Raw genomic sequence first — 25,961 nt, forward strand, 5'->3', positions numbered from 1 at the left:
AGGGAATCAGAATTGGAAAAGTGAAGGAAAACAACACAGAGGAAAAGGAAATGTGGAATGGATACTGAGCCAATGCATTTACCAGTGACCAGCCAAGAAGAAGCACCTCTGCCTCAGTTTGTGACCAGCTGTTAGCTTAATGAATGGTACAACAATGCAGTCTTCCCTGTGCATCTAAAACAACGTGACTTTAACGATCAGCTACTCAGCATCATCTCTGAATATTCAACTTCAATAGAGAGGATTAAGTGATGGAGCTGCAATGGTTTACTAAACAAAAGCACAACTGCAGAGAGTTCCATAGCCAGAGGAAGCGCTGCTTCATAAAACAGTAAATGAATGAGAGCTTTGTTTTCACTCACTGGAAAAAGGATTCATGCCAAGCTGGCCTGTGGAACAGAGAGGTATGCAGACCTTCCTCCTTCAATGAAAAACTAAACCTTACCAGCACAAAAGCAGAGGAAAACCAGAGTTTAGAGGAGTCTGGGCAGCGTTGAGCTACACCTTCCTCGTTAGTTAGCAGTTTTAGTTCAAATGCATCGTTTATGACGCGTGATTTTTATTCGTTTCATCGCCAAATGCATAAATATGCTTGAATACTGCAATGACTGACGTATCCTTTCATTGCTTAGGAGGTTACATCATGCATGAGTCTACCCAGGGCGAGAACTCAATTCATTGTGACTTCTGGTCACTTCAGGGGTCAATAATAAAGAGATGCCTTCCAACTGCAGCCCCTCTCCTGCCCTGTTTGTCTAGCGTATGTCTGACACATTATGTGGTTAATGGGATCACAAGTGATCCGAGTTTGCTTCCTTCCTTCGGTCTACCCGTTAATGAACTACAATGGCTCTTCCTGACGACTACGTGGCAGCCTGCCACCAAACTGAGAAAGCAAGTCTCCACCAGGATGCCAACGACCTGTGTCTCCTAACCTGCCTCTGTTTCTGCATCGCACTACGTCACCACAGTCGGCGCCTCTGTCGCCTTTTCCACATCGCACCTGGAAAATAAGACGGGCAGGCAGGTGTGGAGAGACAGGCAGGTAGGCAGACTTGCTCGAGGCTGACGGACCGTCACTGCCTCTGTGCATCACATGTGTCATGTTTGCTTTGGGCGAAAGTCTTCTCTCCCTGCCTGCTTGCCTCTTGAAGTACAAAACTGATGCCAGAGTCCCATGGGGACAACGACACACACACACCAACAAACCGATGACCTCACCCTGTCTGACTGGTTGGCTGACAAAGATAGGCAGACACACTCACTATACAGTGTTATATAATCCCACTGGGTGACAGAGAGGCTGTGCCTAATAACCCGTGCAGGCCGCTAGGACGGCATACAGACAGGACAAAAGCTGTGGCAGGAAAACAGCTCAGTGGCATGTTTGAATGGCTTTAGTGATGCAGACTGAAAGTGACAGAAAGCAGCTTTGATTGATCAATAAAACACCAATTTAAGATTTTCTGCATACACATGTAAACATCCCAATGTCCCTTACAGTCCTTTTGTTGTAACTATGATACCAGTATTGGATCTGCGCCACAAATCTGTCAACACTGGACTTCAGCCTCATCGCGGTGCTAGCTAGAAGCTTAGCTGATGTGGCCTTAAGCAGGTTAAAAGGTCAAACTTCTCACATTTTTAGTTGAAAACATAATAAAAGCTGGATGATCCAAACATTCTAGTTTAATAAATTTACCACCAGCAAGCCAAGCAGCATGTGGGCGTGTTTCATTGTTTTCCCCGTCACTCACTCGGGTTTGGAAAACATGCAAAAATAAAAATGACCAACAGAAAACAGGATCAATTCAGTTTTGTAACAAAGCTTTGCACCTGAAGACGCAGCAGTAAGTTATGCATGCAGGTAGGGCTGTGCGATATGACCAAAGTCTCACATCCCGATATAAGAATCGTCCCGGTAACGATATAAATCACAAAAATGTTACATTTTCTGTAAATTCTGTGAATCTCGGGCAGCTCGACTTGTGTGAAGTGTTTCCAGCTGCGCGTCACGTAGCTGGAGTCGAGTGTTTTAACCGATGCATGAAACGATACATTTTTAGACATAAGTTGTAACGGTGCCGTTTTCTTTGTGAGTATTTATTACACGGCGTGCTGCGGGGAAAAGTTCTAACGTTTGAGTCTAAGGTTTATTTTTTAGCACCTGGCGGCCCTTTTTTACTTCTCATCCGTAAATAATCTGCTCTTTCACGTGATTCAGTTTATTTTGAAAAGTCTCAACAGGATCTTGCGCTTTATTGTGAAAGGTTTATGTGGAACAAGCGGACATGCGGTGGTTTTACCGTCGTTGTTGCTAACGACAACGCATAAAAACAAACGCTTGTCCGTCCGTAGTGTGGTTATATTAAATATAAGAGAAAGAGAGAACTTTAAGAAACTAATAATAACTACAGTGACCATCAAAACCATAAAAAAATGTTGCTGTAAACAGTTTATTTTGCGACACAACGAAACAAACGATAGCGTAAAATGAAACGACAGATGTTTTTATATCGTCATCAGATATATATCGTTATATCGAACAGGCCTACATGCAGGAGGTATGATGTCAGGATATTGTTTCTGTCACTCATCTTCTTCTGCCTCCTTGCACAACTCTTACGTTTGTCCCCTCAGGCCATATAGAGGACTCGAAGCTAAAGTCATATAGCTACTCCAGCAGGTGTTTAGACATCAAACGTTGGAAGTTCTCCGTGTTGTAGCAGTATCTGATGATTACAGACATTAACACAGGCTGGCTCACTGTGGATGTACCAGGAAATTAAAAGCTGGATAAAAAGTGACGAAACTTTTCTGTAGAAATAAGTTTCGAAGCAACAGAAACCCCACAGAGAGAAAGGTGGTACAAAGTATCACTGAATATATCTGTTTTTCCACGTTTAACACCTGTACAGTCTTCAGTCAGCTAAAGCAACCATGCACTATCTTCTTTTGGTATAAGACTCACACATTATGCATCAGCACGTTTTCCGTCCTAATGCCGACACTTCACCTGGAAGCTCTTCTTGTCATCTTAATGCAACGTCTCCCCTTTAGTGTCATTGGCAGAACCATGGAGTTACTCTTTAAGGAGTGATTACAAAAAAGACACATTAGCAGGTAGCATGGTGGATGATACACTGGATTGCCTGTTCCAATCACGTCCATGGCCACAGGTATAAAACCAAGCACCTACATATGCAGACTGCTTCTACCAACATTTGTGAATGGATGGGCAGCTCTCAGTGAATTCAAGCGTGGTACCTTTATAGGACACCAGGTGTGCAACAAGTCCAGTCATGAAATTTCCTCACTAGGAAATATTCCACAGTCAATTGTTAGTTGCATTATAACAAAGTGGAAGTGACCGGGAACAACAGCCACTCTGCCACGAAGCAGTAGGCCAGATAAAAATCCCAGACTGGGGTCAGCAGATGCTGAGGTGCACAGTGCTCCCCGACCGGTCGCAGCAGATGGCCCAGCCCCTCCCTGAGCCTGGTTTTTCCTTCCGACTGTCGCCAAAGGTCTTGCTCATAGGGGGTCATGTGATTGTTGGGGTTGCCTCTGTATGTATTATTATGGGGTCTACCTTACAACATAAAGCACCTTGAGGCTTGCTGTGATTTGGCACTGTGTAAATAACATTGAACTGAATTGTGCGAAGGTCGCCGACATCGCCTCGTCCAACGTCGCCTCGTCCGACGTCGCCTCGTCCGACGTCGCCTCGTCCGACGTCGCCTCGTCCGACGTCGCCTTGTCCAACATCGGTGTCTGATCTCACAAATTTTTTGGTTGGATGGGAATGGACTGTCACTCAAGTTAATTTGCATTTGAAGCCAGATGAGCTAACACTTTTGACAATATAGTTTACTTCCAAACAAAAAGCCTTGGTTTTTTTACATATGGCTTTTTATGCAAGTTAGTCATGAGCTGTTGTGTGAAATTAGCAGGATTCAAATCACCTGAATATGCCAGGAATCTTCTGTAAGCTAATTCACCTCTGACAGACTGCAATAAAAAGATGGAATGATGATGACAGATAATGAGGAAGAGGAGAATAATCTCAGCAGGGCGTCGGTGAAGACAGTGATGATGCAAGGAGACAGTCTTCAGTCCAGTTTATTTATAGCTCAATCGCATTTCCGTCCCAGCCCGTCACAACAGCCAGACTCTCACTAAACATCTATTGTTTCCTCGGTAACCCTTCTTCACATTAGTCACCAAAGCAACTGACTCTTGTTTCTATAGCAACTGGCTTCTTCATCGGTCTGCTGGCTCCAGCCGAGCGGGGGGTTGGGGCAGAAATGGTTTGGGGGAGTGTTTGGTAGTGATGGTGGTGAGCCAGGGGCTGATGGAGGGAGGATGACGGCGGTGAAAGAGAGTCTGCACGAGGACGTTATTGATATTCTAGAAACCACGGGGAAGGAACTCCACTAATCTGTGCCTGTTGCTGCAGGTTAAACAGATCAGTCAGTGTGTTGGTGTTAATCACAGGCATCAGGTTTAATCCCACTGCTCTGAAAACATATGTCCTTTGTTTCGCTGTTTAAGGGGATTATAGTCGTTTCTTCTTCTTCTCAGAATTGTGACCGACAGTGTGAAGACTTGTTTGTGACGTTGGGTAAAATCTGAATCGAGCCACCCCTCATTCCTTTAAATCTCACATCCAAAGGAACCAAACCCTTTTGTAATTTTTAAAGTGTAATAGTCCTCCAGACTTTTTGAAGCTCTTTCAATGTGTTTATTTGGACATTTGCTGAATTTTCACTTATTTTAGTTTAGTGCTTTTACCTGATCAGTTTCAGAGGAATTGGTTCCAGTTTGTTCCAATTTAATCAGCTGACTCTAAAGTAGTACAAACGAGATCGATTAGCCAAAAAGATAACATATCAGGCCATGTGCAGGCTTAAAAAACTACAGCAGTATCAACAAAACCCATGGATGTATCCATCTACTGTTCACTGAAGTCAGAAACGGTCTGGAGTGGCTGTCGAGAAGCCATTCTTAAAGAAAAGGCTGAAATGTGCCAAATTATACAAGAGCTGCACTGAAAATCTGAAAGGTGGAGCTGCTAGCCCTACCTGAAAATGCCACAGATGCCACTCTGATCAAGGATCTCTGGTGTGGGACGCTCACTCGTCCTATGCCAAAGCCAGAAAAGATCAAAGCTGTTTTGGTGGAAACAGTTGATCCACGGCAGACCCGCCCACACGTACATGCTTTGCTGCATACTTCTTTTATTATTACCCTGCTGATTTTACACACAGTCGGCTGCAGCTTTGCAGCTCACACACACTCCAATGACATTCTTTAAGCTGGCGAGGCGTGACTACGGATGCCGCTCAGGTGCGTCCGCCTCCCCTGCAGCGGCACCGCAGACCACGCCCACCACACTATGTTGGTTTTAATGCGCTGACTGATCACTGTAAGTACACATCATCTCCTGAACTGTCCATAATAAGTAAGAATACTTGTGCACAGCTGGATTAGTATGAGCTACAGGACAGTGCTGTATGACGTTTGTTTTTGAACTTATCACTTTGGCTCCATGAAACCGACTGTGACATCACGTCCATGAAAAATCTATTCTGTCTCAAATGAAAGAAAATACCGGTAGTGTACCAGCTCAATCCTAATCATGCTCCAAATAATAAAAATGATACTAAACTATTGCTGGTAAAGATGCAGCAAAGCTTTGATTAATAAAAGCTGTCACAGGGTTTCTGTATTAAAATTAGTCCATCATGTTACACCAGGCAGTACGCTTCAGTTAACAGTTCAAAGTTTGTCTCAGTGCTTAATGATCTAAAAAAAGCACATAAGAGACAGCGTGTTTCATTCCTATTTATTAAGTACCAACATAACCAGCGGCCCTGCAACTCATGAAGCAGCTCTAAGTGTCTGATCTAAAGTTGTCCTTCATAATGCAGAATCTGTTTCAGCCACATCCAGTAACTCCCTCTGGCTTTCTCAGATATGTATATTCATGTACGCTTTTAACACACATGACGTCCTAAGACATCGACAGCACACCCAACGGCAGTTTTCTGCTCCTCCTGCCTGCACGGACCCAGAGGCGATGCAGCTCTGTAGCCTAAATGGACAGCGGTGCAGATTTCAGCCAAACTCAATGCAGATGCTGAGAGACTGAACACATCCACAGAACACGCAGTGACAGGGAAATGTCACATTCAAATTTGTTATTATTAATAAGGAGTGCCACGTCTGTCACTTTATCCTCAATTTACTCATGAAGCCAGTTTTCAAAATCTGCTGAAAACTGATGAATCTCTCCGGCATTCGTGGCATTTAAAATGATGAGAGGCTGTAACAAATCTTCTAGAAAGCTGGAGGTTGGATCAAAACCCAAGTTTGAGTATCTTTACCACCAACATCCTATTAGTGCTGTTTTTGGTTTTTTATATACTTCAGAAATTACAGAAATTCTTAATCAATTACGAGGACGTCCAACAGTGGTATGAATTAACTCCTTACTACCAGAGGTGGGCAGTAATGCGTTACTGTAATCCAATTACTTTTTTCAAGTAAGGAGTAAATTAAGGGATTACTATTACAAAAACGGTAATTAGATTACCGTTACTTTCCCGTAGGAACGCTGCGTTACTGCGTTACTAAAACCGTGATTTTTTGCGAGAATGTCTCATGACAGTGACGTAAGCGAGTGCGACGTTCGTGACAACAGCTGTGTGCAGATCAACAATGGATCATATATCGAGTGCAGAGAGAGTATGAGCGTGCAGCGTTTAAAGCGTGGAAGTACTGACCTTACTTTGAGTTTGATTCCATAAAAAGTGACAAAAACATTAGTGTCCGTTGTGCGTGGGAAGAAAACTTCTTTTTACAGCGAAAAAACCCTAAACTTCCAAACAAGCTCCGAGTAGCTACGACGTAATGGGAAACTCACAGAGAAACTCGCAGATTCTTCCACTGACCGCTGCACACCTGCACCAGGGTAACCCTCCGCCTACCCCACTCCTGCTTTACAGGTGAAAATAGAGCAACAGGACCGCTAGTCTTTGACTTTATTTATTTTCTGCTGTGTTTTACTTGCATCTATTTGAAAGACTGAGTGTAAACACACAAAATATTTTATTTTATGTGCTGGAATGTGCAGAAAATAGGTTTTAATGTTAAACTAATTTCTTCCAGTCAGAGAATGTTGCAGATAATTAAATTTTTGCTTGATGCATAAAGTTAAAAGATTAAAACTAATAAAACAAGTTTTAAAAAGAGACTTTTCCATTTGATTACATTTTGTATGATGATTATGCAGAAAAAGTAGAATTGGGCTGAAAGATCTATCACTTTATCACCTATTCAGGTTGTAAATCGTGTTTTTAAAAAGTAACTAAGTAATTAATTACTTTTGAAAATAAGTAATCAGTAAAGTAACGGGATTACTTTTTTGGGGAAGTAATCAGTAATTAGTTACTGATTACTTTTTTCAAGTAACTTGACCAACACTCCTTACTACCATCACTGCTGGAATTTGTTGGTCATTAATAAACATCCTCTCTTTGATAAACGACCTGCCTGAAGATATTATCTGCTGGATGTTACGAGCCTTTATTCATATACACCACATATCAAAGTTTTTAGCACGGGGATATTTATCCTTTAAATCAAGTGGAAATGTGTGGAAACTGTGCTCAGTGTCACAACACCAGTAAAACAATGTCTTTCTGTCATCCACACAGGAAAAAAAAGTCAATTTAATAAAAAGCGAGCTGCTAATTTACCAAACTACCAAAGTGTCATTTATCTAAAACGCTGTCATACTTGGAAAAACTATGGCTACAGGTTTGATTTTCACAGATATCATGTAATCTGCTTTAAAGGGCACTGAATTCCTAGATAGCATGATATCATAAGAAATTACATGTGGAAGCTATGATACAAATTAAATAGAAAGAAAACCGACTGAATGTGGATTTGCTCGATTTGCTCGATTTGCTGTTTCTGTTGTTTGGTGCCATTAGTCAAAATCAGCCTGACTTTAACCTCAGGTGGCGCTCCAGTGTGGATTAGTCACTCTGTGTCAGAGTCAGACACTAATCAGGCAGTCACAAGTGAAAAAAGGCAACAGCTACTTTAGCATCACGCTCTTTCAGGCTGTAGGAAGATTATCCTCGTACCTTTGACAGCTCAGCCTGCATTTCTCCACTCTCTTCAACTGTCACAGGTAACTGTCAGAGCTGAAAGACTTCAACATCTCAGTGTGATGCCAGGAATTTGCACATGTACAATGTAGAAACTGATTTTTGATCCCATTGTGGGAGAAAAGCTGTCCCGTTTACTTCTTCTGCATAACTAGGAAACAGAAAAAGGTTCTGACTGTTTCTGAGCTTTTACAGTTCACATCAAGTACTGTGTTGTGTTTTCTGTTTGTTCCACAGACAAACGTTGGTGACCCGAGGCTCTTGTTGGTAATTCGGTAAAATGGCAGCAAAAAGGAGACCTTGTCCAATAAAGCGATGGAACAATTCAACAGGCAATGTCATAATTTTGTCCTTGTAACTGACAAAAACTATACCATCAAAAAGTCTCTTGTCAGCGTTGGTTTTTGTCGAGTGCTTTGACTACAACAATACCTGATCCTCAACCTTTATGGCAACTGCCCGATCATTGTTCCTTTGCTTCCTGTCGTCCCTCCCCCAGAGCCAGTGTCTCTGTCTGTCTACGTCTACCTTTCTGCCAATGAAACCTTTAAAAAACAAACAAAAACGATGACTTTCATTTTACATGCCCTCCTTCATTTAAAATCCAGTTTTAAGAAGTAACTCAAGATTAGCAAACGTCTGTGTGACCATTTCAAGGAGAGGAAGTACTGAAGTATCAAATTAGCATGACGCTTCGTTGCGACTTAACGAGTCTTCATCTATACGTAAGCTTGCATCCATTTATTTTTCACATTTCTATTTAACAAAGTTGAAACAAAGTTGCAAGTTGTATTAAACGATCTGGACTATTTCACCTGTTGCTGGATGAAGATGAAGGACGTGCCACTTCCTCACCCGTCTCAGTGTAAGAGTTATCTTATAAAGGCAGGAGAAGCTACAGGAATGTTGCATCTTCTTCTAATCAAAGGATCCTGTTTTAATAAGTAGGTGATCTTGACTGAAGGTTAAAGGTATTCAGCCTCCAGAACAGCTTCAGTGTTGGTGCTGAATGCTCTTTGCCTGATATCTGACAGGAGTTTTAGGGTTCTTTGTACTTGACTTTGCTCCCTCTCTGTTAGGGACGGCCCGGAGAGACACATATCCCACCTGGATCAAAAGGGAAATGTGCAGCGGTCCAAGCAGACTGACTGGGCTGTGAAGCAAAGGAGTCTAAACACAACAGCAGTCTTAGCTATAGTGACAGCACCTGTCAATATAAACGGTTGCTCCTTTTTCCTGCTAACAAGTGTTGGTACCATACAGCACTGACTGGCTTATTGTTTCTTGTCTACTCGCTGCATTCATTGCTTGTCAAATATGAAAGTCCTCGTTATTGTGTTTAAATGTTAGATGAACGGACAAATTCAGGAAAAGGTTTTTCTAAGAAGCATTGTTTTCCCAGAAGCACCGTATGCAGTGGTGCCGCTCCATCCTTACAAATAATGGATTTCTCTGGATCTGAAATATTTGTCTGTCATTTAGACCTTTAAACTTATCCCCACAGTTTCTACTTTTTCTTAACAAGGTAAGTAGACTTTTTGTTTAAGGAGCCAAAAAAGACAAAACAGATCATTTGCTAGCGACTACAAATCCATGGTATTTCTTGAAATATGATGTTACACTAGGGTCAGTTTATCGTCTGCCTTTTGCTGGACATGGGTGACACCACACAGGCTCAGTCTACATATCTGCCCATTTACCTGTTTATATACATGCTGTTTATTTGCCTTTCTTTCTAGGACATCTCCTTTTCTGCATCCACCTCGTGTATTTCTTTACCTATTTGCTTCCCTGTCCATCTTTTTCCTTGCCTCTGTCCATGTCCTGTCTTTCTGGACCATGCTCCATCTTAAATCTGTCAGTCTCCTGTCATTTTCTTTTCTCGTAGTCTCTCTGAATTCTGCCTGCCTGCCAGGAGAATCTTAGGCTTTCAGATGCTTTTGTTTAAACATTTATTTTGCATTCAGCAGCTGTTGAGCACACACAGAACTCTCATGTGGTTCAGTGCGACATTTAGAAAGAGAGGACGAGTGTTTATAGACACTCAAGGACTAACATCCCAACGTTCTACATTAAACTCATTTGTCACCTGCAAAGCTGAATGAACTGGACACCAACATATAACATACTGTCCTATACAGGCCTGCCTTTTTAAAGAAAACTTTTCTGCCAGCTAAGCATGAAGTGGCTCTGTTACCCTGGAAATCAGGTCAACTTTTTTAAAGCGCAAAACTTTTGGAAGTGAGCAAAAGACATTAATTATATGTTCTATATAGTTCAAGGTTATTCTGTCAGGCCAAAGCAAAAACTCCAGATTACATTTCACAACCCTCTGAAATAATTACAACTTCTGAAACAAAGGTGCCTCTTATCTGAAGGGATAATTATAACACTGAGTAATGGAGCATTGACAGGCTGAAGGTAAGGGAACACAGGCTTGACAGCTGGCTCCCTCCACGTGGAGGTTCAGCACCACGGACAGAGGCCAAGATCTGCTCAGTAACTTTAAAGAATTTGAACCGATTTAATTTTAGTGTCACTGGAAAGCCAATTCAGACGTTCCTGTCAACGTTTCTCTCGTGTCTCTTGACAGACGCATACACTCATGTCATACTATGGAAGATACCACAGATGAAAACAATAACAATGAAAAAGGATTTGCTAAATTAACAACATTGACCTTCTTAGTAACATGAACATGAAATATTTTAAAATGTTCATTGGGCCATGGAATGAAATAATTATTCAATCATAAAAGGGAGTTTTTCCTTCCCACTGTTGCCAAAGTGCTTGCTCATAGGGGGTCATGTGATTGTTGGGTTTTTCTCTGTATGTATTATTGTAGGATCTACCTTACAAAATAAAGCACCTTGAGGCGACTGTCGTTGTGATTTGACGCTGTATAAAAAAAATCAATTGAATTCTGGGATGGATAAATCTCTGTGCAGCAAAGCAAGTAATCTTGTACCGTATTTTTCAGACCATAAGGCGCATTAAGTGAAACAAAACAGTCAGATAACTCAAACTTTAATCAACTCATTCTTCTTGCTTCCTCCACTTACGTAACATTGATTCATTAATGCTGAATTCTCTGCAGCTGCTCTATTCCCATGTTGTTGCAGTATATGAATGACTAACCTCGTATTGTGGATGGATTATCTCAGTTGTTCTCCTGACTGAAGTTTGGTCCGTTTACAGCATCCTGCCATGCGATTGCATTTGTCTCTAACCATCGGGAACCCTCATGTTAACTTTTATCGAGTGGAAAAAAGTTAGCGTTCATCCTCCAGCTTCACTGTGTTTATGCTAACATAGCTGTGTCGCTAGCACATCATTATCTACCAGCTAGCCCAACTTCAGTAACCCTACAAACGTCACTGCTGTTTAGTTTTCTGTCTTCATTTATGTTGGAAGTGACAGCAGAGCTGTACGTTTGAATGTTTCAGAAATCTCTCAGTCAGAACATGCTATATCATGTTTAGGTGGAAGCTAGCGAGCTAACTTCCTGCTAACTTCTAGCAGTTAAATTTAATTTAATTGTTACACCTGGTAAAACAGCAACACTGATCATTTTATTAAAGATGAAATAATTTAGACAGTTTTTAACTCTCAGTGTTTGTTTGACTTTGGGACCTGAAGCCGACGGAGTTTAGGACCCAGATTCCTCCGTGAGGCTCCTGACTACGGCAGCCGTAATGCTCCAACAATCCATCAAGCGGTGCGGCTTCATAGCTACCAAAGTCGTACTAAAACATTGTTGACAGATTTCTGATTTTTACCACATAAAATCAAAAAGGTCAGTAAGCACAACCAGAATTCATACGTAAGACGCACTGTTGATTTTTGAGAAAATTAAAGGATTTTAAGTGTGCCTTATAGTGTGGAAAATACGGTAATCATTACATATGAAATACAAAAAAGGTTGGATGGACTGTATGGATGTATCTATTATTTGTGACTGAAATGTTAAATGATGCCGATTTTATTGCATTAAAATGTAATCTAGTTTTTATTCATGGATCAGCATTTGGGTCTCAGACTGAACTCTAACCAAATCAACATTAATCTGGTTTTCTTGCTAAACTGTTTACTTTCACTAAGTGCATTTGCAAGTTCCCTAAAATGTGGCATTACAGTGAGCCCAGGACTTCGCTACCAACATGTTGTATTTGTTCCCTCACCAGTGTTTTTGTACTTAAATTGCAACATGTGCAAAATCCATTGCGTTTACTGCGCAAGTTTACTGCGATATACATCTATAGTTAGTTTGTTTCAAGTTGCAAGTTTAGCATTATTCCTAAAAAGGGCCTTATGTGAAAGCAAATGAATTTTAATTGGAAAGTATCATTCATGTCTGACTTTGTCAAAAAAATAGTAAAAATCTAGTTTAGTCACAGAAACAAGAATAGTAGATGTGCAGAGTCTTTTTAAAAAGCCAATATCAAATTGTATTAAATCTGAAGCACAGCCCACACTAGTGGCCTGAAGCCATCTCTGCACGGGGTTTAAATCTGTTCTTTGGGAATCTGTTGATGAACCAACCTGGAAGTGACTTGCTTTTTTGTCTTAGTGTTTGCTGTCGACTCCTACAGTGGGGCCAACGAGGCAAATCCTAACACTTCCCCCAAAACCGTCCAAAGACATTAGCTCACCCTGGTCCACAGGGCCATACTCTACGAATGTCCCTTCTGGGTTACCATCTAACAGCCTGCGCTCTAACGAAACAGAGCTAAACAACAGTGAAAAGCACTATGTGGTAAAAATAGACTGCTGATACAGTATAGTTACGCCTGCCCGTCTGCCTTTTGAGGATTAGTGTTGTCTTTAAATAGCTTGATGAGTCATTTGTGTACTGTACATGTCTATGCTGGGAGCCACAGCAGTGGTATGTTTGTGCTCTTTATCCCAGAAGGCACCTGTGTTTTCAGTCTGTCTGAGAGAGGATGGGTGGGAGAGGAGGGAAGGTGTTGTTGTGATGTGGCCTGAATGTCCCTCCTAGTTATTTTGGCCTGCTTCGACTTTTTCTAGGTAAGCTTGGAGGTGGTGGGGAAACAAAATCGAAAAGAGGAATCTGAAACTAGGTCCTAAGTTTTGGCTCCTCTTACATCGCCGAGAAACTGAAGTGAACAGAAGGTTATACGAGCCCAGAATGTCTTTTTGACTCTTGGAAAGCTGGTTATACTTGGCTAACCGGGTTTATGTGAGTTAGTGGAACAGCTAGTCAATACATTAAATTCTTAAAAGATATAAAAATAATTTTAACAGAAATACACTGAGGTTGCAGTACACCGTACCCCGGGACCTCCTCTTCCTCTGCCTTCTTTTCCTTCCTGTTTCTGTCCCTGCTCTGCTCTCGTATGTCCTCTTGATTTCATCCTTCTTATCTGACTCCACATGCTCTACTCTGCAATCCTACAACATCTTTCTCCTCGTTCTTTATTGTGCTCCACATGCCTTCTTATCTTTTTTATAAGACTTAAATACCACTCTTGGTGACAAAGATCCACCCCTGGAAACACACAAAGGATCTCATTACAAAAAGAGGGAAGACATAGCCAGCTGCACTCAATCTTTGCCTTTGTGTGCACACTGGAAACAACACATCCACAGCGTTGGTTAGTTAGTTCACTTTGTTAAAGACATACAAGGGTCCATAGCAAGAGAACATTTACACAAAGGCACAGATTTAAAAACAAGCTGGTTTTCAGAGGTCAAGACAAAACGTAAAACAGTCCTTTCAAAGACCGATAGTTATCCCTGCTGTTTATTTGGTCAGCTCTGTCTTTTATGTTGGGTGCTAACATAACTGACAGAATTGAGCGGCAGAATCCCGTGGACTAAGAACCAAGCAGAGGTTTTCTACGAGCAAATGTTCAGCAGATATCTGATCCATCCCACGTGGCCTTTTGTCTTTAATGTTCTATTTGCGTCATAAATTTCTTCTAAAGAAACTGTAACATCTTCCTGTCCAAAGCTGGGACGCCACTAACACCGTCAATATTAGCTGGAGGATGTTGTGACATCACTCATTCGTTTAATTACTTTCTAGAAATCATTGACAAACTTGTTCACCATTTGTTTGCCAGGGATTGAGATCTCACAGTGTCTTCATTCCTTTTAAAACATATACTTAAATTAGCATTTGTGCTTTTCTTATATTTAAACAGAGGAACATATTGATGCCTCCCTGACTCCGCCCTAGCTTTAGAGACCTTCTGGCCTCAGCATGAAGCTCTCATTCCAACCTGGTTCAGCACATTTCAGTCTTACACAAGTAAGGACTCCACAATATTTTCATCTAAAGAACAAAACTCAGCCCCATGTTGGGGTTTATACAGCTGACATCATTACAGGCACCAGGATGTAGCTCAACCTTACTCAGCCAGTCTACTTTTCCATGCAATAAGCTGGAAGGGCAACATTGCCTAAATTTAGAGATGACGGCACACATGCTCAGTAAAAGCTGATATAACTAATACTCATAGACTCTACAGAGTCATGGCCTCAGCTGTGCAGGTACAGCGATGTTGTGTGCCATGCCTCGCTGCTATGAGTGTAGCTATTATCAGGCAAAAGCACTTTACTAGAGCTACTGTTTGATACATCCACATTCATATCACCCACAGTAAAAACACATGTAGAGGCAGTGGCCTGAATAAAAGACATGACAACCTGTTACGATAGTCAACCTCATTCTGGGGACACTCGTGAGGAAAATCTCACTGGGCTGCTGCGTTTAGCAGTTTCTTACTTTTTCCTTTCCTCACTACCAAGCTCCTCGCAGGGAACAAAGGTTGGGCATGCCAGCCCTGTTCCTCTGGCTGAGGAGGTGGTGCTATAGGCTCCTGTACATCTTCCTCATGTCCTGAAACTCCTTCAGCTCTCTGGATTTAACCAGGCAATGTGTGGAGCTCCTTGACTGCCGTAATCCGACGAGCCATAGCGACCACTGCCGGCTCCAAGTCTTTGCTAATGCTTCGCTGTGCTTCTAAGGCCTCATGCATGCTGCAGACTCAACCACCACTTCATACTGCTGAGTAAATCGGAGGCGTCCATGTTGCCAAATCCAGGAGGTGAACAACTTGAACAATTTCGTCCAAGAAGTGCAACACAAATCGGAATACTTTCTCACTTTAAGGCAGTCCTTAATGTTGTTTGTGTCCTGCTGGGAACCCTGGTGTTTGACAGTGTACTGGAGTTGTGCACATCTCAAACAAACAGCCACATGGACTGTTTTTTTTTTCATGGGTTATAACACGATTTCATCATGTGATTTTGATTACAATAAAGTACAAAAACTCATCACCCACTCTCACCTTCCCATCGGCTGTTTTTGGAAATAGAAAACTGGCTTTATTCATGTATATGCAATAACTCGAGCACGCACGCCACACCCGCAGCCGTATCTACCAATACATGCACAGGGACTCATGCAAGCTTAATCTGATGCTGTTACTTGTCTTGCATTTCAGCAGTGCATGCTGGTTACAAGCTTTCAAAACAACAACACAAATATATGGATATCTAGCATCGGGAATACCAAGCAAATATCACACAGACACAACTAATGAAACGAAACACAAACAGAACGCAATAAGCACTCACAATGTTTCAATGTGTGTGTGTGTGTGTGTGTGTGTGTGTGTGTGTGTGTGGTGGGAAGGCATTGATCAAAGCAGCTTAATAGCTAGGTTCAACACTGTACTGTTCCTGTTGCGAGCTGAAGGCTACTTCAGTCCTCATTACAGCCTCCGACAGGAGGCAGAGACAGGAAATGAATCCTCTGCAACTCTGAATCTCCATAAATCACAGCAGCACACAAAGAACACTTTAGCTCCTCTCAGAAAGCAGAAACTTGCACACACAAACACATGCACTCATGCCTAAATTTAGATATACACTTTAATGGGAGACAAACACACATGGAGGCTGCATGCACACACCCACACACAAAAGCAGCAGCGTCAGTGCATTTTATTTCAACTCCTCATCTGGTAAAAACAAGCCTGCCCCAGTGGGCTGGAAACTCTTTCCCTATTAAAGTTACACTTTCTAAAATCCAGGTACGTTAAAAGAAGTCACTTCCTGGCTGCCACAAGCAGGACTAATCCCCAGGCAACTCAAGTCACATGTTACTGAGTGACACTGCTACAAATACAGTATTTTATTAAAAATGTGACAGAAAACTGGCCAAAAGCTTTGATCTGTTGAGTTTCAGAGCTCAAACTAATCTATACCCGGCCTTCTGTCTAAAAACATGCAGATCATGCTGCAAGGTAGCAGCAGTCTAGATCATGAAAGGGGGCAAATTTACACGAACCAAGGGTTTCTATTTTTATGACCTATTCGCAGAACTTTTTGACCCTATGCTTGAAGCTCAGTGCCAACTATATTCTAAATATCTGCGGGACACCACAGCTTCTAATGCTGCCCACTAATTATCGCCATATATCTGCAGCCCCATCGCATTTTTTCCTGCCCCAAGGCTTTTGACCATAGATAAAGGTTGGCAATAAGAGGATGGAGTAACCCCCACTTTTGCACCTTGCACATCCTGACCTAATGATGCCAAGAGGACAGTGCATAAGCTGCCAAAACACTCTCCATTTTAACAGCCTTCATCTTCAACAGAAGATGATGCAAAATCCACTTGTTTCAGAAACCAAGTGCCTAAAAGAACAAGCCTGACTTCAAGCTGAGAATGAGAAGGTGGTTTTTATTTAACTGCAGCACACTGGTGACACCTCAATTATACGGAGCCCCGCAGGGGACATGGGAGAAAAAAAAAATTAAGACGGACTTCTGCGGACTTCGCAAAACTTTTGCGAGATCCCGAGTTTGTTTTGCGAGATCCCCAATTTTTTTTCTCCCATGTCCCCTGCGGGGCTCCGTACAATTATGGTTGAAGCAACAGCCGTTAACGAATTTGATGCACCCAAATGTGTGGTTCAACAACACCGCACAAAACAACAACAGAGAGACAAAACCACAGGAGGACTTAGAACAGGACTTACCTATGATGGAGAACCCGCCGAGGCAACAATCATCACAGAACATGGAAAATAAAATCAACAAAATTAACAATTACAGTTTGGCCTTTTGGAACCGTTATACTTCAAGGAGACGGGGTAAGAATTGTTATTGCGTAACACCTTTAGTGAAAAAACAGGACACCCGCTTTTATTTATTTTTCCAACAAAGACAGGCAGCGACAGTAGTGAGGAAAACAGAGTTAACTGGATGCAGGAAAAAGAAGACAGAGTGACACCATAAGCCCTGGATGCAAAGGAAAGGGATAATGATCACAGGGTTAACAGAGACCTGGATAGAAGAGAAAATTACAGGTTTCGTTTTGATTTGGTGAAGATACCTACTGGTGCTGCTAGGAAGGAAGACTGTGAATGGTTAGTAGTGTCACACCTGTCAACAGCAACACTGTTAGTCATGAGAACACCTCAGCAGTGCATCATTGGGAACAGGATACTACAGATAAAAGGGATGTTTCAGTGTCTTTTAAGTAGTTCTGTATAAGGTGCTGATTCGTACTCGGTGTATTATATTCAGCTTCCTCCCAGTTAGGAGATGCAAAGCGTATACGTACTGTAGGTGTTTAAAGCATCAAAGATGAGGCCCCGCTAAATGAGCAACTCTGTCTTTGTCAAAGTACTTATAGCTGTTAAGACTAAGGCGTCAGGAAACTTATAAAGAGTGTCTGGTAGTAGTGTTGAGTCCTGAAAATACTCTAAATATAGCTTACAGTTACACTGACTTCGAGTACTGATTAATACCTTATACGATCCCACTGCAATGAAACCCAAACATCCCTTTAGAGTCAAGGCAATCCACAGCCCTGTTGGTCAACACTTCAATCCATGCGTTAGTCACTCAAAAACAGCCAGCAAGCCTCAGCCAAGTCTTTAGACAAATGTATCCATGCAAGAACAAATGGGTGTAATGATTGACATAACCCCTGATGAATATAATACACACAAGCAATCAGTTCTGCTCAAGATATATCGGACGTCAGTTTCAAATATGGGAAGTACCCAAGCCGGATTGCAACATGCATGGCAACCATTTGTCTACATGTTTTAGTTACTTTATGTATTTCTACGTTGTCCAGGGGTGACTACAACCAACCTTCAACGAGAGGAACATCTTGATTGGCCACAGCTGGTTCTTCCATGGGATCGGCAAAGCTGGGAAAGAAGGGCTTAGCTGCAGGATTAAGACCAGATCCTGGAACTGCCAGAGGGGAGAACGATGGAGGGGAAGAGGGGCTGGTGACAGGCGATGCCATTGGAGAGAACCTTTTAGCTTCTGGGGAGGTTGGACTCTTAACAGAGGATGAAGAAGATGAAGAGCGTGGTTTCTTGGATTGTTTTGGGGATGATTTGCCTTCTTTGAGCTCTCTGGCTTGGAATTCCTGTGCTGTAGTTTTTGGGGAACGGAGAGGTGCTGGGCTTGGGGTGTCGAAGTTTAGGCCTAAGGGTAAAGGATGACCTAGCACACCCATGTCAGCAAAATTAAATAAATCGCTGTTGCTGCTCATATTTGAGCTGTTCAGAACCCATGAAGCATCAGACGGCGAGAGAGGTGGTGCTGAGGCTAACACCTCACCTTCGGGGGAACAATTTGGGCTTGGCTGGGTGGCAGGGCTGAAGGCGGAGGTGTCTTCCTCAGGTGTGGCTTGCTCACAACATTCCTGGAGAGAACTGCTGTTGTCAAACATGCCACTGTCTACCAGATTACCAACTGCTGCTTCATTCTCTGGAGAAAAAGGTGGCGAAATAGCCTCTTTGCTGTTGCCCAGACTTGCATTTTCGGTTTCCATCAAGAGATCAAATGGGTCACAACATGGAGGGGCCACAGGGAAGGAATCGAGTGATTTGCTGTTGGTGGTAGAGGGCATAGTAAACGGAGCTGCTGTGGCTTTCAGCTCACTGTTCAGGACCAGTGGGCTAATGGGAGCAGCTCCTGGGGAGAAAAGATCCTGAGACAGAGGGGAAGATACCAAGCCTTCATCTGGGTAGACCTCCTTTTTCCAGGGGCTCTGGCTTGAATCTTCATCTGCCAAGTAGGCCTCAAGGTTGTCCAGAGCTGAACTCCCAAGATCCATCATGTCCTCCTCTGTAATGTTAGAGGTCACAGCAGATGAAGGAACAAATGGTTCTGCCACTCCCCACTCCTCTGGAAGCTTCTTCCTGCTCTTCCCCTTCTTCCCTCGGCCTCCACTCTTCCCAAGTTGCTCCTCCCAACAACCCTCTGCTTTATCCCTCCTTGGGCCAATCCTATGATAGAACTCCTCTGTTGGTCGGGTGCTTTCTCCCAGTGCTTGCATCTCAGGGTGGCCCCTGCTCTCCAGTTGTTCGTAGGATCCCTCATCTTTTTGTCGTCTTTTCTTCTTCTTCTTTTGTTTTCGGTCTGATCCATCCCTGTCCCTTTCGTCGCCTCCAGCATAGGCAGCGCTCTCACGGCTAGGCCAACTGTCAGGTGGGTCCTCAGGGCTGGCTGCAAGATGGCTGGCATGTCGAGCAATCACTGTGGTGACACTTGGAGTAAAAGGGAGGTCTGTCGACAGGCAGCCAGCCTGGTCTGGCCAGCCTAAGGCACCTTGTTGTGGGTGAAGAGGGCATAGTTTAAGGTTGGTAAAGATAGATATGTGCATATTAACTTTTTTCCCTTAGTCTAAAACAAACAATACAGAGAAAGCCCAAAAAGTTGATTCAGGGTTGGTTTGAATCGGGGGTCAAGGAGGCCATTTACGTGAAAAAGCAAAGACCATCTCATGAGGTACTCATGGCCATTGATCAATGGTCTTTGATCAATGGTTGTTGATCAATGGTCATGACAATTTTCATACTAATGATCACGAAGCTGACCTCACAGCCCATTGTTCATTCAGTGGTGCTAATTTGTACTGTTCATAAATGTAGTGGAAATCTGGATTCAGCTGAAGAAGAAGTGAACTGGATGAAACGTTTCTCCCACGGAAAACGTCCAGATGAACAGAATCAACTTTTTGGGATTTCCTTACCTGGATGATTGAGCGTGCACCAAAACGGACAGAGAAATATCACACAGAGGCAAATAAATCACAAAAAGAAGACTGGGATTCTGATTACACAAACAGCGTAACATTTTATAGCCTCATTTCTGTTGCCCTTTAGTGAAGAAAGAGTGTGCATGTTCTCATATTCTTTAAGAGGATCTACTTACTTACAGTGGTCATATTGGCAATATTATGTTTTGAATAATAAGGTCAGCTTATTTGGAAGTAATCAAAAAGTAAAAAGGTTTCAGACTAGTCCAAATGCTCAGCTTCACACAGTTGTTTCTTTATAATGTCAGAGATTGGAAATAGTCTTTATATGATCATGGCAGCACACAGGCTCCGCCCAGTAGCTGGTTAAAGTTTGTGCTTGTGAGGGGCAGCCAACCAGAATGAAGTTGGATTTAAAGGAGAGGAGGGGAATTAAACAGTTAAACTTGTTTCAGACAATGGTTGAAATGTGGAGCTGCACAGAGGCCGAGTGAAAGATTAATGAAGAGTCTAAGAATCAGCTACAAATGGAAATAATACAACTTTAACACAGAGCGGATAAAGTAATACAAACCAAGCCGTGATAGTCTGAAGATTTCTTCTAATATAATACTGACTGAGCAAATGGATAGTGACAATTAAACATACACACACACACACTTATATGCAGTATATGAGCAACTTAAAGGATGGAGACAAAAGGCTAATTTTGGGCGACTGACTCAGAGCAGCCTTGAGGACTAGTACACTGTGTACACTGACAATTAAGCTAGTAGCAAACGACGTAGCTTTGTGCAGGCACATGAGAATGTGTGCATGTAAGTGTGTAGTACCTAGAGTGAAGTGCCCAACATGCACACAATGATAGACACAGAAAGACATGGAAGAAATATCAAGAAGAATGCTTAATGGTCCCACAGAAAGGAGGTCAAACACAGGTCACTCTACTGTAACTAAAGCAGACTCCATTAGTTTTGTGCCACAGTTTAACATTGCTTCAGTAATAGAGGGCATTTATAATGGATGGCAGTAGTCAACCTGATTTCAGTCTAGAAGGGAGACGGTAAAGATAGGATGGCGAATGCACGATACAGGAGCGCTAACAAGAGCAGCGGGGACATCGTCCGCTGAGAGGAGGGGTGGCCCAGTTCTAGATCTCAGGTATATACATAAAGGTAGAAGAAGAACAGCTAAAGTGGAGCAGCTGTCAGGACACACACAGTATAGTACAGCAGCTCTCTGGAGGGCCATTTTTCATATTAACAAACACATGACACAACTGTGCTCTGTATGTATCAGGGGAAGCAGAAATGAAATGAAAGTACTGCAGTGTTTGTGCTGCAAAGGCTCGTTATTCTGGGGACGTATCACAGAACACTGGATGTGCATTTACTGTCACTCTGTAGTTATTCTGGATGTTTTCTAAAGGACTCGAGATGGAGTTTGTTACTGTGTCATGTAAAGTTGTCACAGTGGGATAATGTTACAAAAAGCTGTAAATGTTCCTGACCTGCAGTACCAACATGCACATATCAGCCACAACATTTAAAACACTTATATGTGAAGCGAACAACATTGATTATCTCAGTGTAAACTTCCACGGCTGAAACGCCAACGCTGAACTGCCAGAAACTACAATTTGTCCAACGGCCACTTTAGGCTGGCTCCAAAATGCTCATGATGTCAGACTTCAGCTATGAAATGAGCATGACTGGTACAAAAGTGGCAGCCGTGACTCAAACAGCTCATTGAGTAATTAAAAGGACGCATGTCCACATGTCTTTTGACAAGATGCTGAACTAAACGACCCTGATGCATCCGTCAGGGTCGTGTGTGTGTGTGCAATAGTTTGCAAGAACTTCAAGTCATAGAGTCAAAATGACTGTGTGTGAATATGGGCTGTATTAAAAAGTGAAATGAAATCTCAGAGTATAAAATGTGACGTGAAATTGGCTTCAAAGGGGTTACGAATCAACAAGCATACAGTGAGATTTACAAATATAATGTGACTGCGATCCTCATGCAAGATTTTAAAAATGTGTCCCTCCAAACCTGAATAAATAACACACACCACTTCTTAAGTTTGGCTTCACACATTGGAAAACGTTCTTGTTCAAAACAAACCTACCACTTACAAAAGAAATACAGTGGCTTGCAAAAGTATTCGGCCCCCTTGAACTTTCCCACATTTTGTCACATTACAGCCACAAACATGAATCAATTGTATTGGAATTCCACGTGAAAGACCAACACAAAGTGGTGAACACGTGAGAAGTGGAACGAAAATCATACATGATTCCAAACATTTTTTACAAATAAATAACTGCAAAGTGGGGTGTGCGTAATTATTCAGCCCCCTTTGGTCTGAGTGCAGTCAGTTGCACATAGACGTTGCCTGATGAGTGCTAATGACTAAATAGAGTCACCTGTGTGTAATCTAATGTCAGTACAAATACAGCTGCTCTGTGACGCCTCAGAGGTTGTCTAAGAGAATATTGGGAGCAACAACACCATGAAGTCCAAAGAACACAGCAGACAGGTCAGGGATAAAGTTACTTAGAAATTTAAAGCAGGCTTAGGCTACCAAAAGATTTCCCAAGCCTTGAACATCCCACGGAGCACTGTTCAAGCCATCATTCAGAAATGGAAGGAGTATGGCACAACTGTGAACCTACCAAGACAAGGCCGTCCACCTAAACTCACAGGCCGAACAAGGAGCTGATCAGAAATGCAGCCAAGAGGCCCATGGTGACTCTGGACGAGCTGCAGAGATCTACAGCTCAGGTGGGGGAATCTGTCCACAGGACAACTATTAGTCGTGCACTGCACAAAGTTGGCCTTTATGGAAGAGTGGTAAGAAGAAAGCCATTGTTAACAGAAAACCATAAGAAGTCCTGTTTGCAGTTTGCCACAAGCCATGTGGGGGACACAGCAAACATGTGGGGGACACAGCAAACATGTGGGGGACACAGCAAACATGTGGGGGACACAGCAAGCATGTGGGGGACACAGCAAACATGTGGGGGACACAGCAAACATGTGGGGGACACAGCAAACATGTGGGGGACACAGCAAACATGTGAAGAAGCTGCTCTGGTCAGATGAGACCAAAATGCAAAACGCTATGTGTGGAAAACTAACACTGCACATCACTCTGAACACACCATCCCCACTGTCAGATATGGTGGTGGCAGCATCATGCTCTGGGGGGGCTTCTCTTCAGCAGGGACAGGGAAGCTGGTCAGAGTTGATGGGAAGATGGATGGAGCCAAATACAGGGCAACCTTGGAAGAAAACCTCTTGGAGTCTGCAAAAGACTTGAGACTGGGGCGGAGGTTCAGCTTCCAGCAGGACAACGACCCTGAACATAAAGCCGGGGCAGCAATGGTTTAAAACAAAACATATCCATGTGTCAGAACGGCCCAGTCAAAGTCCAGATCTGAATCCAATCGAGAATCTGTGGCAAGATCTGAAAACTGCTGTTCACAAACGCTGCCCATCTAATCTGACTGAGCTGGAGCTGTTTTACAAAGAAGAATGGGCAAAGATTTCAGTCTGTAGATGTGCAAAGCTGGTAGAGACAGACCCTAAAAGACTGGCAGCTGGAACTGCAGCAAAAGCTGGTTCTACAAAGTATCGACTCAGGGGGCTGAATAATTACGCACACCCCACTTTGCAGTTATTTATTTGTAAAAAATGTTTTAAATCATGTCTGATTTTCATTCCACTTCTCACGTGTGCACCACTTTGTGTTGGTCTTTCACGTGGAATTCCAATCAAATTGATTCATGTTTGTGGCTGTAATGTGACAAAATGTGGGAAAGTTCAAGGGGGGCGAATACTTTTGCAAGCCACTGTAGACACAGATCACGTGGCATGCCCACATGGAGCTTTAAGACAAATTTCATGCTGCCAGATTCAAATCCCAGCGGGAAACTGGGACATCTGGGCTTCCACTGTATTCGTGCATGTTTTTTTTATTCTATCGTTTGTTTGTTTTGTTTTCAAAGTGGTTATCCATACAGTTTATGGATGCAGATCAACAGAAAGGTTTGCCAAGTTTAGCTGACACCCTACCGCTCCATCTAAATAAGGGACTCTAAAAAACTTTCAACTGGACTGATGCGTCATTATCTCACAGCAGTTTTATGTTGCAGATCCTGGCTTTCATTTAGCTGTGACTGAGGATTTCTAGAACTCTCTAAGATGTCACACCCAGTTTCTTCTGTACTTCCTAATATATCTTCATTTTGTCAATAATGGCAGCTGCAAAGTCAGAAGTATTATCTTACAAAAGTATTTAACATACAGTTTCTCAGCCTTTTTGGATATTTTGTATTTTAATGATGACTCAGGACATCTCTGGGATACAAATGTCTACTGGGCCAGAATGATTATTATTTGTACATTGTTACATCTGCTCAGTGCAGTTTATTGTTGCACTGTGGGCTGTCAGTTGGTGTCATGGCAGTCAGACGAAGGTTCAAGCATGTGCAGTCTGGATCTTTAAGAGGGAGGGGGCTAGGGTTTGCTGCAATGTTGAGTCACTCTGTGTTACCGAGTGCTCCACAGGCAGACATAAAACACACACTTCAATGGGCAGCTGTAGAAAAGCGGCTGGACTTTATCTTGAAGACTTTTCACCTCCAATAAGAGAAGCTTCTTCAGTTCTTCAGGTATTTAAGCTCTAGTGAGAGAGTCGTCCCTGACAAGGGGAGGTGCACTGCTGGTCTAAACTCCCATGGCAAATTGGTCCTGGGTGAGGGACGAGACAAAGAGCCATTCAGAAAACCCCTACGAGCAGAACACCAAGGGACCAGTCACCTCACTGGGATAGGGTTACTGGGGCCCCGCCCTGGAGCCAGGACCGGAGAGGGTGCCCGAGGGTGAGTGTCTGGTGGATGGGCCTTAATCGATGGGGCCCGAAAAAGGGACATGGGCCAATCCTCCTGCAGGCCCACACCTACAGGAGGCGCCACAGGAATCAGGTGCATTGTGTGCTGGTCTGCTTGGGTTGCTGCCCCCGCAACCCGGGCACGGATAAGTGGAGGAAGATGGATGGACACTGAGGTGAATAGAAACCTCAGCACTGAAGTTTACCTGAAGCCCCCACACACACGGACCAGTACCTCCTCTTTGACTCCCACCACCCTCTGAAACACAAACCTGGAGTAATCAGGACCCCACAACATCGATGGTCCCGTCCCAGATGCCTTAACGCCCACTCACATCTTGAGCCAGGTGATCTGAGTAGGTCACATGATAGGGTGAGGCAAGTTCTCACAATGTTTTCACTGGAAACCTCTGCTGATAATGACCACGCCCCTTTTCACACCTCATGTGATGAGGCACGTGATCAATAGGCTCCTCCTTCCTCTTTAGGAGCCTGTTTGTTGGTTTTGTTTCTGACTCGAATGAATTTTTTACAATTATCCAAAAACATTTGTCAATAATGATGATTAAGAAAACTACTGACACCAATACTGATGGAATATTTTATTATTATTATTATTATTATTATTATGTGACTCGTCTGCATTAACTACACTTTCTGAGCATCATGAAATCTGAGTGAGTGTTTGGAGAAAGAAAGAAAGAAACTGTAGTTTGAAGACTGTGTGTGTGTGTGGATACTCTGAGATCAAGCCTCAGTATCAGAAGACTGCAGACACACATCGTTGGGGTTCTACTAGATTTAAAGGTTCAGCCTATAAGTCTACATGGAGCTGTTTTCA

General features: G+C 42.8%; 1 protein-coding gene across 9 annotated transcripts in view; it reads right to left on the bottom strand.

Annotated features, from left to right (window-relative positions):
• LOC102790489 (uncharacterized) overlaps positions 1-25,961 on the bottom strand; it is a 120,205-nt gene that overhangs the window by 29,583 nt on the left and 64,661 nt on the right. For all 9 annotated transcript variants that reach the window (XM_087845831.1, XM_087845822.1, XM_087845824.1 and 6 more), the window contains one exon: positions 18,324-19,796. In XM_087845831.1, the coding sequence (XP_087701957.1) occupies positions 18,324-19,796 (1,473 nt within the window). The remainder of the gene's footprint in view (positions 1-18,323; positions 19,797-25,961) is intronic.

This window comes from Neolamprologus brichardi, chromosome 9, assembly GCF_056152115.1.
Source record: "Neolamprologus brichardi isolate AB-2024 chromosome 9, ASM5615211v1, whole genome shotgun sequence".
Classification (NCBI taxonomy): domain Eukaryota; kingdom Metazoa; phylum Chordata; class Actinopteri; order Cichliformes; family Cichlidae; genus Neolamprologus; species Neolamprologus brichardi.